Source organism: Clinocottus analis, unplaced genomic scaffold, assembly GCF_023055335.1.
Source record: "Clinocottus analis isolate CAN_PGR_092001 unplaced genomic scaffold, fCliAna1.0.p SCAF_9, whole genome shotgun sequence".
NCBI lineage: Eukaryota > Metazoa > Chordata > Actinopteri > Perciformes > Cottidae > Clinocottus > Clinocottus analis.
The window spans coordinates 6,903,650-6,920,557 of NW_027176251.1; the positions used below are offsets into that span (position 1 = coordinate 6,903,650).

The window sequence follows — 16,908 nt, forward strand, 5'->3', positions numbered from 1 at the left end:
CAATAAGGTCTGGCTGACTAGACGGGGAAATTGACTGGATATTAGCAAATTGTGAAAGTTCTTGTTCAGTTGTTACTCACTCCTGTTCATGATATCACCTGTCTGCTGTCTGCTACTGTCAGCCACATGCTAATTCAGGCTTATGAATTAGGCTGGTTTAATAGGGCCAGGGATTGCACCACAATAACGAAACAGGAAACCCTACCAATCAGACCACTTGTGTATGTAACACCAACAAAGGAAAATGGAAATCTCCCCCGCTCAAGTTCACAGCTTTGACCTTTACGACAGCTCACCTTGGTAAAGGTAACCTTTGTGTGTGGTCGTCTCTCCTTTACTCTCTTGAGTCATGGCTCCTTCGTAAAATGCTACCCTGATTACAGGAAATGAGAGTGAGCCTTTGGAGCAGACTTTAATTTAGTTGTATGATTGCCTCCTTAGTCAAGCAACTCTACCTGCAGACTCATCACTTAACGTCAAAGGGGAATGAGTCCTGCATCGCCACCTTGTGGAATATTCCTCTGGTGTTAAGGTTGAGGCGAATGCCAAACCCAAGGGGCCCGCTGTGGGAAACAAGCTTGTCAAAGATCACACGGAAACTGTAAGTCTTTAAGACTAGAATTCAGCGTTTTATTAAAAACAAGTAGTTTAAAAACATACATTGGAGCCAAGTAAAACTGTCATGTGTAATGCATAACACTGCACAATCCAACAGACATGGTTTTACACCCTGCTTTAAAATTAAACCTATTAAGACCAAAGCCAATACATTTCTTTTACTTGAAAATATCTAACCGGATAACTGAATTGATATGGAAATTTCATAAAAAAAACAACAACCAGACAACAAAATACAGAAAACAAGTCCAGTTTGCATTTTCTTTTTGTGTGTGTGTGCTGTTTCTGGTGATTTAATTTTTCATTTCCGAGACATCCACAGAGAGACAAATATGGGCTTTCTCAAAGCCGAGTCCTCTGATTGGCAGGGAGCTCATCCTGGTCGAGTCCCCACAAGAAGGTGCGGAGACGTGTCACTTCCTTTTGAAGCTCAGGGCCTGGGATTGGCTGGGAGAGGTCAAGGCGTGGAGTTTCATTTGGCAGGATGAGAGGAGGATGGTCCAGGAAGCTCTCAAAGATGTCTAAAAGATAGGAAAGAAAAAATAACAATTGATGAAATGGATAATTTCACTGGTTGGATTCTTACCTTAGTTAGTTGTATCAATATATGTATCACCTCCACTCAGCTCTGTGCCTGGCAGAGGGGCCCACGATGCTGGTGGGGCTCTGGTTGGACCCAGCTTGTAATGGGTGAGCAGGTGGTGCAACTGGGAAGGGCTTAATAAGACATGGTCCTCCTGTAAACTGGTCCAGGATGACTGGAAGACAAGAGGTCATAGTCAGTCAATACGGATAATTCCTAATCTTGAGCTGAGAACCTTTCTTCACATGTAGCTGTGTCACCTGGATAAGTCGAGTCTTGGGAATACACAAGAAGTTGACTGTGACTGACAATTTCTTCATGAACTCAGAGGCTATATCTCCCAATCCCGCCCCCTGCAGCCAGTCCAGAACAAGGTCCAAGTTTGTACGGATCTGGACCGCTCTGGACCACGAAAACAGTCCATCTACAGAGAGAGAAAGAACAGAAAGACAGAGAAATTAAAGAGCTTTGACCTTGAAAGCAAGACTATCAAACTTTTGAAAGAATAACACAATACTCCTTCTTAAAAAAGAAAAGTTTAATTCGCAAACAACAGAAGACTATTGCTCAATGTAATACACAACAGGGTTTTCATGCTCCAACCTTCATTGGTCTGAAAAGACAAGTAGCTTATTGTTCAAAACTAAAAATTGTAGTATGACTGGCATTGCTGATTAATATCATTAACCTGACTCTTGTCACTTGTGGCCACTCTGGCACTGTTCAGCAAACGTTACACACTTAGCCCGTGCTCTCTCACCTCTCTCCAGCAACGTATTGAGCAGGGAGGTGTTGGTGAAGAAGAAGAGATAGCCAAAGGTTTGGGAGGTGAGCGGTGGGGACAGACATGCCTCCCGTGACAGCGTCAGAGAACAACGGTACACTTCCACCAGTCCGGCAACTGTGGGTGGTAAGGCGGACACATCATCCACCTCTCCTTCACCCCCTTCTTTCTCCTCTGCCTCTGCACTCTGAGCTGCATCCTTCTTCTCTTCTCTGGAGAATGGGTTGGAGTCCAAGAGAGCCGGAAGGAGTGAGTACAGAGTCTTTGTGGACAGAAAGATGGGAAACATGAGTTAATTTGTTCAGTAAATGGAGTGAAGAAAAAGCATGTATTGCTGGAATGATGGTGGAGAGGTGGGGAGACATATTGAATTGGGATGGATTAACATGAAGATGATAGTTGTTTTCCGTTTGTCTGATTGTTGGTCAGTCTAACATTTTTATCCACATCAAAGTATTTTAACAAATACTGGGTTGGACTGCCACAAAACTTTGTACACACATTCATGGTCTATAGAGGATGGATCCTCCTGGCTTTGGTGATCCTCTTACATATCCTCCAGCTACACCATGACATTCATATTTCTGAATTTACTATTGATAGATTTGTATAAAATTTGGTGCAGATAATCACTTCTGTGTTCCTCTTACTTTTTTATAACGCTATCATCGGTCAAATGTCTTATTTGATGTTCATGACCAAATACATGCCAAACTAATTACCTCCCATAACCCCCAGGCGCACAGTGTCTCTACTTAGTAACTATTACTAAGTGTTAGCAAGCTAGCACGCTAAACTAAGACATTGACCATGATAAAAATATCTGATATCTGAAAATGCTGATAAAAAATTATAACTGCACGTTAGCATTTTTATTGTGAGCTTATTATCCCTTAGTGTGGCTGTGTGAATGTAGCCTCAGATCCATCAAAGTTTTTTAGTATGTAGTGTGTTTACAATGGAAAAGTGACAAAATTAAGTACACTGAAGTTTTACTCTGTTTACTAAATACAGTCAATTTTCAAGTGTGCTGTTGCTGCACACTATTCTCCCAGGGTGCAAAGCACAAAGGGAATTGAGGAGTTCCCGCAGCTGGAAAATATTAGAATGGGTGGTTAGACAGCTTCAGAAACATCTTGGAAAACAAAAAAAAATCTTGAGAAAGACATTTTGCTCTGTCTGTGATGTTTAGTTAGCCGTGGTATTCAAAAGTATTCCTGACGTCACACATATAAAACAGTAAAGTTGACTTTTTGTGTATATAAACTGCTAAAAGATTGTAGTGAAGATTAAAAGTAGTATTTGTATACTGCACCTTAGTGAGGTGATACACACACTGTTGGAAGGTGTGCATGATGACATCATCCAGCTGAGCCAGAGCTTCGGAGCAGGTGTCCATGTCAGCTGTCAAAACTGGATCCCCTAGGGCTTTAAAGAAAACATCAGAAAGAGACGTTAAAGATGTTGTACCCACTTTAATTTCTATTTCATTTGATTAAACTCTCATAGCTTCGAAAAGGTTCTTTTTTACTTGAATTAGTACTAGCCATCTTTTTTTAAATCACTCTCACCTTCAAACTCCCACTCTTTCTCCATGGTTTCAACTTTGACCTGGAAGAAGTTAAGGAGCTCTGTGGCATTTGACATCCAGAACATCAGGGGTCGAAGGTCAGAGGACAGTTTCTGGACATTCGGCGTGCTTATCTCACCTTCTTGCTCTGTGGAACTGGAGACATTAACGTAATCCCAAAGTTATGCTCGCTGTAAAATAGTTGCGAACACTTTCCTGTCAGTATTTTGTTTATGCTTTATCGAGAAACACAACATACTGTGAGTAAAAATAGACTTAAGTTATTATTACTAAACTATATTTGAGCCATTTTTCAACATCACTGTGTTACAATGCTTTCATCATACCACAAAAATGTACTGAAGACATAACAGCACAAGCACAAATGTATCATGAATCACTCAGCAGGAGATCTCTAAACAGAGGAAACAGGACGGAGAACAAAAATGTTCTTACTTTTGCGTGGGATGCTTATCCCCAAATTCCTTAATGTTATCCTGTAAAGAGAGTTGGAGACAGAAGAGAGGAGAGACATCTTGGGTTAGTGTGGGGGTGGAGGAGGGGGAGTGTAGTCTCGCCCTGCAGCCAGGACAATTACAGCACATTTTCCAGCAGGAGGGCAGTGACATCAGCTCATCCTTGCTTCTGTCCACAACGTAGCAGGCCACAACGAAGGGCTCATGTCTGTCTGCTGGTTTTTCTGTCTGACTGAATGCGACAATCTCAATCTGCCTTCCTGATGTTTTTCTGCCAAGTTTAAGTAAGAACTTGGTCATATTGTCATGCATTACTATTTCAAAAAACGAGTTGTACATGTTAGTTCAGTTGTTATGTGTTCAACACAATGAACTACCACTAAACCCCTGAGGTATTTTTTTCATTTTTCATAGATACCTCAACATGTAGCACATTTTGCATGCTGAGCTGTTCTTTCTTAGCCAAGCTCAGCGTGCTTCTATAAATGGCAAGGTCAGTCGGTTCACTACAGAAATATTTCAACTCTCAGATGAAGTGATGTTCATGGTTTGGAAAATGCCCAACCTTTAATCTCCACTAAGGTCAAAATTATAATGTGTGCAATACTTGCGTTTATGACCAAACACCTGCATAACTGTCTTTCCCATCGGTGTTTAGTATCAATTACCAAATGTTAAACTACGATGATGAAAATGACAAACATTATATCTGCTAACTCAGCATGTTAGCGTTGCCATTGTGAGCATTTATCAAGTCAAAGTTTAGTTTAAAGCACAGATGGGAAAAGACATGCAAGACAAGTGAATTGTTGTTGTCCTCGCAGTTCATGGTTGTCACCTATAACTCCCAGGCCACCAGGGTTCCCAACATATCATGTTTTTATTTTAGATATTGAGCTGTTGTTGTTTTTTACTTACCCAGACAATTTCTTTTATGTGATTGGCTGACTTGAGTAATATCTGTGGTGTGAGAGCAGGGTCCAAGTGTTTTGAGGCATGATCTATCATGATTGACAGGAGATAAGCAGGAGCCAAAGGCCCGCCTCCAGAGTCTGGAGAGGAATTTTTGGAGATTATCTCCTAAGAAATAATGAGGGATAAACATAACATATGTTAGCAAGCCCGTTTTTTATACCAGACAAATGGATAGTGAGTAAGAGCTTCTTCCTGCCTCACCTGTAAGAGAGCATCTGCGTGACGGGGATGAAACTTCAGAACTGCCTCCGTAGATCCAAGGTATTGCCTCAGAGCCTCTTGTCTGTCTACTAACCCTGAGGGGCAGCAGGGGGTGGAGGCATCAGCCTGCCATGGCAGAGTCAATGCCAGCGGTGGAGCTGGAGTCACGCGGGGGTCGCGATACAGGAAAAGGAAGTGGTTCCCCAAACCAATCACATCCCCAGGCTTTAGGACCGTCTCCCTGTAAAGGGCCACTCCGTTGTGTGTGACTGCACCTCCTCTGAAGGGTCGCATCAGAGCTACTGCAAAATAAAATCATATTAAGGGAGACAGCAATCGCACCATGAATGTATGTATGATATGAGTTAGTGACTCCTTGTACCTTGTCTGGTGGGCGCGTCGGGAACAGCTGAGTCTCTCCTGACCAACAAGTGTCTGGCCAAGAGGTCAGGAGCAGAGAGGAACGTGTCGACCTTCAGAGGTCTCTTCCCCTTCCTCTCTCGCTCTCTATCCTTCTCTCGCTCCCTCATTGTGGACTTTCTTCCAAACATATGTGTATGTCCCGCCATGATGTACAAAACAAAATCCTAAACAAAGTAAGCAAAGTCAGGGAGGTCTGTTGTCTGCTATCTTTTAAGTGTTACGGTTCATATCAATTTTTCATCTCCGAGATGTTAAGTTGAACAGAAGACAGTTGATAAGGTATGAAGTGTGTCACAGTTTGCTACAATGGAGACCAGTATGAGGTCATTGTGTGAGATGGAGTGATGTACACAGAGGAGTTTTACTTCGTTGGATACATTGTTGAGACATTGTGCTGCTCTGAGGGTGTTTTGTGAAGGATGCTGAATGGGAGCGGCTTGTAGAGGGATGGAAACCCTGATGGTATGTGGCGATTACGAACATGCAGGTATGATGTCATGAGCAGGGTGTGTGCACGTGTGTACGTCTGCACAAGTCCTCTTAAAAAATGCCTGTTAGCGTGCATCTGTGCACATCGGTGTGTATGCACCTTGCTATTAGGTAGACCACATAAATGTCTGTCTGTATGCCTGTGTTTACAAAACTTGTGTGTGTGTGGGTGTTGTTTGTGAGTGTTTGTGAGTGTTTGTGTGTGTGTGTGTGTGTGTGTGATATCATCTGTCGGCGTGTCTCGCCTTGCTCTGATCGTAACCCTGCAGCAACAGGAAGTAGGGTCGATCTGTGGGTGGAAGGATCAAACTTTGTGACATCACTTCCAGGTCACAGCTGGAATAATCCTTCTCATCCTCCGCAAGCTGGTTCGTCCATCCAACCTTTGCTTCCACTTTTGAGGCTCTGATCTGAAAAAAGGTTCAGACATGATGGTTAAAAACGCCACATGCACAATCTGAGTAATTCAGTTTTTTCATCACAACATCATCCTCGTTACCTCTCCTTGCTGTGGGTTGATCATGCTCACAATGTTCTTCCTGTCCTGCACTCCTCCATTGTTGTTGGTCCGGTTGCCTGACCCACGTGGGTCGTTACTGACATGGTTGCCTTGGCGACGGCGCAGACTCAGGTTCATGTCGCTGATGCTTCTCCTGAGCTCTGAGTTTCTTCCCCGGTGACCACGCTCGCTGTCCTCTGGGCCACCCCCGGATGACATCCTGCTCCGCCGCCAGCGCACACCTGTTGCCAAGACAATCAGAGGATCGGTCAGTCTGAGCTTGTGTCATGAACAAAGAAACCCGCCAATTGAGTCTCAAACATACCTTGACAGTTTTCTCCCTCTCTTTCACGCTCCTTCTCCCTCTCTTCTCTCTCATAGTCGTCCTTTCTTTGGATTTCAAAGCGCCGCTCAAATCCTTCCTTAGGCCGCCACATGTCTACTAACAACAAGGGACATTCCCATGGGGCAACGCTTCTCCGGCACTCTGTCTCCCATTTGATAGCTCCATCTGGCTGCTGGATGGGCTTTCCAATGACATCACACAACAGGAAGTCCTCTGGGCTGTGTTTCTGGAGAACTAGAAGGTAATGGAGGGAGGAAGAAGAGGGGGGTGATTTTTTTTCCATAAAACCACTGTTTATGTTTATATTAAGTAATTCCCTATTGGTTAAAAATATTTGAGCAAACAATTCCAAGTAATGAGTCGCAGCAGAGGTCCACATGAGAGAAAATTTCCCTCTATCATACCTGCGTCATCTGTCTCCTCCCTCTCCCTCTCAGTGTACCGGGTGATGACCTGGGCAATGAGCTGTCTGGCTGTAGAGTTAATGTTGGCCAGAAGCGAGCGATAGTTGGCCCCACTGGAAAGGGCATCCCCATAGATTTTGACCAGGCCCGGGGCAGAGGAAGAGGCAGGGGGTAAGTAGTGGTGGGAGGACGGGGCAGCTGAATGAGCCCAAACCTCTCTCTCCCTCTCCCCTACCGCCCGGTCCCGGTCACTGTTGGAGCGCCCTCGCAGGAAGAGATGGGAAAGGCGCTTTGTGCGGGACTGAGACACAGCAGGACGGGGCCTTAGGAAGGCTGGGGAAGGAGATGGGGATGGGGTAGGGGACGCCAGTGAGGAGGTGGAGTTATAAAGGGAAGAGGAAGGAGCAGAGGGCGCCTCGTGGAGGGAGGCTGCGTCAGAGCTGGTGGTCGACCTGGGAACAACAGAGGAGGGGAAGACAGATGGAGGAGAGAGGAAGGAGAAAGGAAGGGACAAGTCAGCTGTGAATTATGACGGACTAAACATGGACAAACAACAAGGACTAAAATAAAACAGGGAAGGGATACAGGGGTCAGAGGACAGTGGAAGTAAGATAAGATGACATCAACACATTAACTGTTAATTCAACAATCATGCAATGAACTAAGCAATAACTGGCATGAAAGTTGCAAAACACAGGAGATAAAAAAAGAGACTTCAGACTGACTTGACAGAGATAGCGCTCGGCCAACGACCCCCGAGCTTGGCAAAGTGTTTCCTGGGCGAGTTGATCCACAGACCCACTGGGAAATGAAGCTTTCTGAAGCGAGGACTGCCAGACCCCTCCATCTGACAGCGTGATAGATAAAATAAAGATATTAAGAACAAATATAGCATTTTTAACTCAATAATCTGACAATAAATAATACAAATAATGACAGAAAATGATAATGTACTGCAAAGGTCCCGTTTCCTCTTATCTACTTAATCTACCTCCACACTGTGAAGAATGTATCAGCAATGCCAGCATTGAAACAATATAACAATGGAATGATGTCACCATCAACAAATATCAACAGGATACCTCCAGCTGGATGTCAACATGGTGAAAAAAACAAGAGAAAGAAATTAACCAAGAACACTCCAATCAGCCGCTGAAAAGCATAGCGTGACTTTCCCATTCTCAAACAGGAAGCATCTTTAGTAGGACTCAGATCCAGCTGTCGTACTGACAGGGAAATACCCACTCCAAAGGTCATTCTTAGTGTTACTTCTATGTACATTAAAAAAACTAAATTAAGGATCACGTGATTGTTTTCAGCTCATGGTGGAATTTAGAGGCCTAAACAAAATCATTGGATCTTGCTGGAAAACTACTTTGAGGTGAATTTCTGAGAAGACTATTTGTTATATCTTGACTAGACAAGACACATGTGTCCACACCTACAATCTGCTGTTATACTCTCTTCAATGGTCTGGTGAAATATTTAGAAAGACATCAAATAAAAATGCTCAAAGAAGAAAACAGCAATAATTTAGTTGTTGGTTTTGTAATGCACTTACCCGCAGTTACTGCTGATCCTTCTATCGTGTCTTATGATGAATTTTCGCCACCAAAATGCAAATATACAGCTTAAAATAATGTAATAACCTTGTACGTTTTCCTTTCTCTGCGTTGAAATTCCATTTTCAAAAGGCGTTAACCTGTTACACATCTACATACACATTGCTACTTCTTAATAACCTTCAGTTAAATAATTTCTTGACTAAAATAACTGTTTTCTTTTGTTTTTCTCACTGGCGGGACACAATCTGCTCCCTCTCTCCCTCTGGCTCTCAGGCTTTCTGGGTCTATAGATAGAGAAACAGGCCCATTGTTCTAAGTGACAGAATTTCCTTCCTCAGCAGTGGACAACACCTATATCCTGAGAGAGAGAGAGAGAGAGAGAGAGAGAGAGAGAGAGAAATTGGTGGAGAGTGGGAGAAGGGTGAATTTGCACACACAAATATGAGCCTTTGAGACCATTGTTGGGATTAGTATACACTGCATTATACACCACAAAGCAATCTAGATATCTATCTTTTAGTTTGTCTGGATTAAACACAAAAATGGTGTCACTGAGTCAGCCTAAAAAAAGTTTAACGAATTTAAAGTGATTCTTAAAACCACAACAGATTCCCAAAAACGTGGCCATTTAAATCGGGTACTACTTTGTGATGTTTATGATTAGAACAAATATTGGGATGCATCACAGGAAGCGTTAGAGACACCTGTGATCTTTGACCTCCTCTTCAACAGGAAAATGGTGAAGAAAAGAGAAAGGAGACTGTCACTGTCTCCCACTTCAGGAGATAGATCCACAGAAATCTGTATCTCCACTGAATATCTTGTCGGTACAGGTCAACAACCTGTGTCCCATTTCAAAGGTTTTTCCGTTGTTTTGATGTTTTGAAGCGTCATTAAAGGAGAAGAGAATAGATTGCTTCAAGTTAAATGTGGAAAACATAAAGTGGCTGTAATATCAATACAACACAATACATTAGGTCAAACTGTAATCGGCCCCTTTGATATTACACGTGAAACCGGTTAAAGGGATACAATACTGTGAGTGATATTTTCAATCATGAAAAATACATACTTTAGCAATATAATTCAAAATTAAGACAGTAATGTAAGCTACATATTATCATAAAACATGGACTTTTACTAGAATCTGATTACTTTAATTGACTTTGACACAAAAATATGAAAGTTGCTGTACACATTTTGATATTTACACTTCAAAACCTTGTGAAATACTGCAAGCAACTCAAATTCAAACTGACCACAGCTGGAGTCCTCTTTAGAAAATAATTGTACTAATCTTAAATTCAGTACTCAATTTTGTCAGCCACCATCCAAATCTACAAGCCTATTCAATACTAAAAGTGGTGGGTAGAGTATTGGTTTTAGCTGATTTTAACTTGAACTCAGTAGGGTGAGGTCTATGTATCCAAAACCTACTGTATTTGTTTCAAAACATTTAACCATGAACAATGACTAAGATTATCCTACAACCATCAACATTATTAGTAGTTGTAGTTTTGAGTAGATTAATCTAACTGCTGAGGTGAGCCAGATCCATAGGAAATATCAAAAAGGCAACATTATATATTCCACTGCGCTTTGTGTGCGTTGCACTACATTTTTAAACCAAACTAATCTATTCACTATAAGTCAGGCTATTGATCGTTATTATGGTCATCATACGGCAATACAGTTTGATAAAACCCAATACTAGGAACCTGAAAACTGAAGTGACCGGTCGGCGTGCTAATGAGCTCATATCCCAGCATCCTTTGCGCGTCGACGAGGCAGGATTTCCGGAGTGCACCGAGGACACATCAAGAAACGGTCCAAGGTTAGCTGTTGTTAAATCCAAACCTTTGCGTGCTATTTGCAACTTTTACGTTTATATTTATCGGGCTGTCTGATGTATTACGCTCCTAAAACTCTTGAAACAACCTGCTGTTCTCAAATGGGTTGGCGAACAATAACCAGATAACCTATATTAACATGTTAGCAACGAGCTGTTAGCTAGCACTAGCTAACTGTCAATACTCTGTCACACTATGTTATACTTGTTTTATCAGTATCTGGTCGCTTCACGTGTCAAGGTTAGATGGTTATCCTTCGGTTTGGTGAACACATTGGCATCGATAAGAGCCGTAAATCAAGCTAAGCTAACCTAAACTTAACTTTGATCACAAAGCTATATTTAACCCAGCTAGCTAACATTGACCCTCGAGTTGAGGTGATACACTGATCTGAGATGAGGTCATATAACGTGTATTCTAAATCTGTGTTAGCTGTTAGTTAATCCTCCCTGCGCCTTGTTTCAGTATCATCTAGACGTGCAACTGCAGCTAACAAAGATGTCTGACACTATCGAGGAAAAGATCAAGAACTACAGGACGGCTCCCTTTGACGCCCGGTTCCCCAACACCAACCAGACCCGCAACTGTTTTCAGAACTACCTGGGTGAGGACAGATCGATACGTTGTGATCACTCTTTAGGAGACCTTGGATAGTGTGTCATCCGTTACATCTGTGATGGTTATTCCTGATTGTTTAGTTAAATATTTGATGTAGTGTACAGTAAACAGCTTCGTCTAAATTCGTCATTCTGTCGTTAATAATATTAAAGGTACAATTTAAATATGACCTCTACATGACATTCATAGTAGTAAAAAACAAACAAACCAGGAACCAATGCTCTGATAAAAATCCATCAATACAATATTTTCAAACCACATAATACAATTCATCCTTAAGGTTTGCAGTTAAAATATTGGCTAATTATATTCATTGCAATTAAGAAAAACATACAACATTGATTGCATTGTTTGTGCTCCTAATACTTTGTTAAAATTGTAATTGTCTGAAATGTATAACCGTGTCAGGGTATAATTGCAACTATAAAAACAGCTCCACAGTGTTGGGGTGGGATTACTTTCTGGCTCACATTGAAGCTTAAACATCTTGTTTATAAGATGAATGAAACCAAGACAAGCTTTGTCTGTCAGACTGGACATTTCCATGATGGTACTGACTTTCCTTCAATCTCAGTGGCTTCTTTTTTTTATGTTGTTTTTAGTGTCTGATAGAAACCTTGAAAACTTTGTTTTTGTTTTTTTGCCCCCAGACTTCCACAGGTGCAATAAGGCCCTGTCAGCCAAAGACCAGGATGTGGCGCCCTGTGACTGGTACCAGAGGGTCTACAAGAGCCTCTGTCCTATCAGCTGGGTAAGTTATAGGATTACAGTTATTATAGTTTTGTTGGTAATGTTTCCATGCACACACTTAATGTTGATGGTGCTGGATAGACAAAATTATTTCATGTAACTTGGATAGACTTATTGTTTTACTGCTTTGTGATGTTCTGTGCTGTGTGGTTGCCTTTTTCTGTCTGTGATTAACTGGTAATTGATTATTTGTTGGAGTTTGAGGTTCTTTGCGACATCTATTGAACTGCATGTGATATAGAATGCCTCCTCCTTTTTATATATTATAGTTATGACATGTTCTCACAGCTGTTGCATTAAAAAACTCTAAGGTAATCACCAAACCAGGTTTCTACCGAAGATTTTAGTTGCAATATCTGAGACTAATTTGATACAAACAGCATTCCCAAAACCAGGGCATCTCAAATCTCTGTTGGTGCTATATTCTAGGGATTGATCTGAAACTACTGGAGGTGTAAAAAGCCACAGTTCTGCTGATGCTTCAACTAATGTTAGAATGTTGTCGAATAAGGCTAATGGTTTCTCTAACATCTCCTGCAGGTTTCCAAATGGGACGACCAGATAGAGAATGGCAGTTTCCCAGGGAAGATCTGAAATCGGCACCCGTCATGGATCAGGACAGTCCCATCCTGGCCATTCTATTACCTGCAGCTCAGTAGTGTGCCGAAGGACGTCGTTGTTAATGATGCTACTGTTATTAACTTTAAATTGAAACATGCACATCTTTACATGTTGGGGTCTAAAGTTCTTCCCGCAATTGTAAACTATTCTTCAGTTTGTTTAATCAATAAATACTTAAATAATGAAAATGATGTGGTTCATAATAGTGTTTCAGTACTTTGTTATATTGAATTTATTTAATGAGTTTTTCTCCAAACCAGAAACCCTATTTCTGGAATTGGAAAAAGCCAGCCCTGTACCCGTAATGGCTGCTATTAAGTTTTTCAGTTTAACTGTGGTCACGCTGCATTACCCAACATATATGTCAGCTGTCTTGATTTTGTGGCCTCATCCTCTCTTCATCAAAGTATTCCAGATCATATTTACACTCACGATAAAGTGTCTATTTTGTCATCTCTGAATCACCTCCTCCCCATCACATCAGGTCTTTCAGCTCTAAAAAACTCAACACAACTGCAATGTTTTCCCAGTGGGTGGCAGTAGTGATAAAACCAGGTGGTTGTTTTGATGTAGTATTTAATTTTCACCACACTGTGGCGCAGTTCAACTGTGTCTGACCAAAACTGTTGTCTCTAACAGAAGAAGAAGAATTCAATTAATTTCATGGCACAAATAGTCTGAAAATGTACAAAATATTTACTACATGAATGGTGTGTATCATGATCAATGATTATTAGAAACAAAGGTTTAAACATATTTAACATGGTATTAAGGATTTTTATACAGCAGAAGCTTCTATAAAGTCATAAAAGATGCAGGAAACCATGACTTCTGAAAACAATAAAAACAATGCTAGGTTTTGCTGAATTACCAAAAATCACAAGATTCTGGTCGTTTTAGTTTATCATTCAGTACCTTGATTCAAAGTAGTAATATTACTAATAAAATCAGACAAACATCAAGTAATATTCAATATATTCATTAAGGTGGAGGGTTTAACACACTGCTGTCTGTTACATTTTCGGTCTCTGTGTATCTTTTACACATCTGTCAGACAAATAAATGTCAACTTGCTGCTTTGATCTTTACCAGAATTTCACAGTTTACTTCACGTCGCTAGAAGTGACAAGCAGAGGCTTGCTTTAATTGTGTTGTGTTAGAGTTTTGTATTACAGTCACAATATTGACACTTCCGTCTTCACGGCACAGTAATCTTCTTTTGATTATCGTCAGCAGTTCCCCTCAGCTATGCTGTAATACGTCCTGACACGCCGGAGAAGGTGTGTTCGTGTCGACTGAGTTCGTTTGGTCGAACTAATTCCCCTTTGGCCTCTGCTCGGTGCTGTTAGACTGTCATGGTGGCAACGTTTTATACACATATTACAAGTCAATGAAACACTGCACAATACGTAAAGCTATTTATGTAACTGAGGGAATTGTGAATGTCTCTCCAGAAATCAAAAGAAATTCATAATCAAATAATCACAGCTGTGTCGATGATGAAAAATGATGGCACCTCAAAAGCAGAAGGTGGCACTGCTGCACTAATGTACACGAGTATTTCCAGTAAACTGTGCTCACAGCGCTTCGTCTCCATGTCGACCCGGAACCAACACATTGTTATAAATACATGTTCAGAATGTGTAATCCGTCCCAAATTTACCAATTATACTTTGAATGTTTCATTGAACTAATAGGAAATGTGTAAACAGAGATAGAAACATTTAAAATATGTATATAATAATCAGACTCACCGCTTATTGCCATGTATGCTTTCACATATAAGAAGTAGTCCTGGTGGAAGGTGCATATGTTTGATGCATATTATTTGATGCATGTGCACAGCCATTTTGAACATGATGGTTTGAATATTTTGACTTAGGGAATACCATTTTCAAAATATATGTAGTGAAGTGTGAGAAAAGAAGGGTTTTCTTTCCTTAAATTTGAAGATACAAAACAGGAAATGTGTGAGGACTTTCTGGCTTTTGTCACTACTTCTTGTTTTTTTTAATCTTCAAAGAATAAACAAACACATTTAAACCTTTAGTGTGGTGCACTATAAGGAAAGAAAGGAGGAAACAGACTCTACTTATTGAGTACACGTTAAGTCTTTACAAACTTGAACAATACACATTTATATGATGGATTATATTGCCATATTTGACATGTTTTGCTTTTTTAGTGAAACCCTGGTGTCAATGACAGGCAACGGTGTTTTTTTTTAGCTCAGACTACAGGATGTGGTTTGTAATGGACTGTGTGTGTGTGTGTGTGTGTGTGTGTGTGTGTGTGTGTGTGTGTGTGTGTGTGTGTGTGTGTGTGTGTGTGTGTGCATGTGTGTGTGTGTGTAGGAGAGAGAAAGAAAGGATCTATCCATGTCCCCCTGTATCTGTGTTTGCTCTTTGCAGATGTCTTATAATTTGATTTGCTCAATCAGGCGAGGTCACTTAAGGGGATGCTGCGGGATCGGTTTCCCTGGCAATGGCTCACGAGATGCAGATGGGATGCTGAGACAGAGAGGTGGACTTTCAGAGGAATGAATGAGTACTGTTGCAAACTCTTGGTGCATTGAACCTGGCCATGGGCACCATGTGTCTCCCTCTGTGTTAGTTCCTCTTTTTTTGGGTTCTGCCGAGAGTGAATGACAGAAGTGTGGTTGCACAGAAGAGTATTACACACGGAAAGGGGAGGAGCCACACATACTTAATATATAACTTATCTTGTCAGAACTTCATATCGAGGCAGTATGTCAGTCTCCATGGTCAGTCATGTCAGTGCTGGAAAGTACAATTTTGAGCTACTTGTCGTTCCATTTTCTTCTTCATCAAACTTCTACTTTACTACAATTTAAAAAAAACAACACTATTATGCTTTTTCACTCCACTACATGAATGTGATGACTTTAGTTGTTTTGCAGAATCAGATTGAAAACACAAATTATAATGAACAAATAGATTATTCTTTCTTATTATGGATAAATATAATATTTTACTGCTTCAATAGGGAAATTCACAAACTGCCAGATAGTATATAAAAAAAGAAAGTAACTTCACTTTTACCAACTACAACATTAAGTATTGTACATCGGAAATATAAATAATTTGTATAATATTAATTATTGTGAAAAGACTATTCTGCTTGAGTACTTTTACGTGTACATTATGATGCTGAGAATTGAAAATAATGCATGACTTACTTTTAACAGAATACTTTTCTGTGGTATTACTGGTTCTACTTAAGTATAAGATGTGAGAACTTCTGCAACCACTGGTCATAGTTTAGTTATCTGTACCACAGTTTACATAATCAAAATGGTGAAATGTTAGAAAACATTCTCTAAGTGTTGCCCGACACCATCAGTGAGCTGCTATTGAGGCCGACTTGTGACTTTTTTCCCAACACACATAATTACTTCATAATTTATTCCTGCATATTTTCGAAGGTTTATGAATAATACTAGTCTGGGCTGAGAACACAGAGGTCATGTCCTCAACCTGGGAGCTAATTCCAGTTTTTGAACTCTACATTTCCACTGATACTTTGAGGCCAACTAAAAAAAAATGTTGTATCAATCTAAATCTTTATTTAATCTTTAGAAACCATAACACTATATTTTGGCTCAGTAGGAGCTTGGTAACATTGATAAAACAGTAAGAAAATTAAAAAATGTTTCAACCCGAAAACTTAGCCAGATGTTGCCAACTGGTTTCCAATGAAAGCAGCGGCTCCACACATCGAAACATCGGGCAAGTAAGTTAAGAGTCTGCAACACTGAAAGTTAGTCCCTTCAGGCCTCCCCAGAGCCACTCTCCTAAAAATCCTCACTATATATATATATATATATATATATATATATATATATATATATATATATATATATATATATAGTCACAATCTCCAGGGGTGTGTAGGGGCAGTAAGAAAACACAGAAAGATGTGTTCATATTTAACAATGTGTCACCAAAATCCAAGACCAAACTTAAGCGCTGAGCCTCTAATTAAAACTGTCAATGACGGTACATCTAAAAAAAAAACCAACAACAATTAAATAGGAACCCAACCTGCTCACCAAGTGAAGTGGATTTAAAAATGTCCCTGCTCACTGTGGACAACTTGTCGAATTCCAGCCCAGG

General features: G+C 40.6%; 2 protein-coding genes across 2 annotated transcripts; one reads left to right on the forward strand and one right to left on the reverse strand.

Annotated features, from left to right (window-relative positions):
* Positions 1–631: 631 nt before the first annotated feature.
* Positions 632–9,194, reverse strand: rasip1 (Ras interacting protein 1). The gene is made up of 16 exons (XM_068570830.1): positions 8,930–9,194; positions 8,094–8,215; positions 7,369–7,820; positions 6,944–7,198; positions 6,619–6,860; positions 6,365–6,529; positions 5,590–5,794; positions 5,208–5,509; positions 4,950–5,111; positions 4,012–4,052; positions 3,557–3,711; positions 3,301–3,413; positions 1,962–2,247; positions 1,462–1,625; positions 1,235–1,376; positions 632–1,139 (listed from the first exon to the last, which is right to left on the reverse strand). Exons 2-16 carry the CDS (start codon positions 8,213–8,215, stop codon positions 961–963), a joined length of 2,985 nt encoding a protein of 994 aa, XP_068426931.1. The 5' UTR covers positions 8,930–9,194; the 3' UTR covers positions 632–960.
* Positions 9,195–10,704: 1,510 nt separating this feature from the next.
* cox6b2 (cytochrome c oxidase subunit 6B2) lies at positions 10,705–12,960 on the forward strand. The gene is made up of 4 exons (XM_068570075.1): positions 10,705–10,767; positions 11,249–11,387; positions 12,052–12,152; positions 12,692–12,960. The coding sequence occupies exons 2-4, from the start codon at positions 11,282–11,284 to the stop codon at positions 12,743–12,745; spliced, it is 261 nt and encodes an 86-aa protein (XP_068426176.1). The 5' UTR covers positions 10,705–10,767; positions 11,249–11,281; the 3' UTR covers positions 12,746–12,960.
* The last annotated feature ends 3,948 nt before the right edge of the window (positions 12,961–16,908 follow it).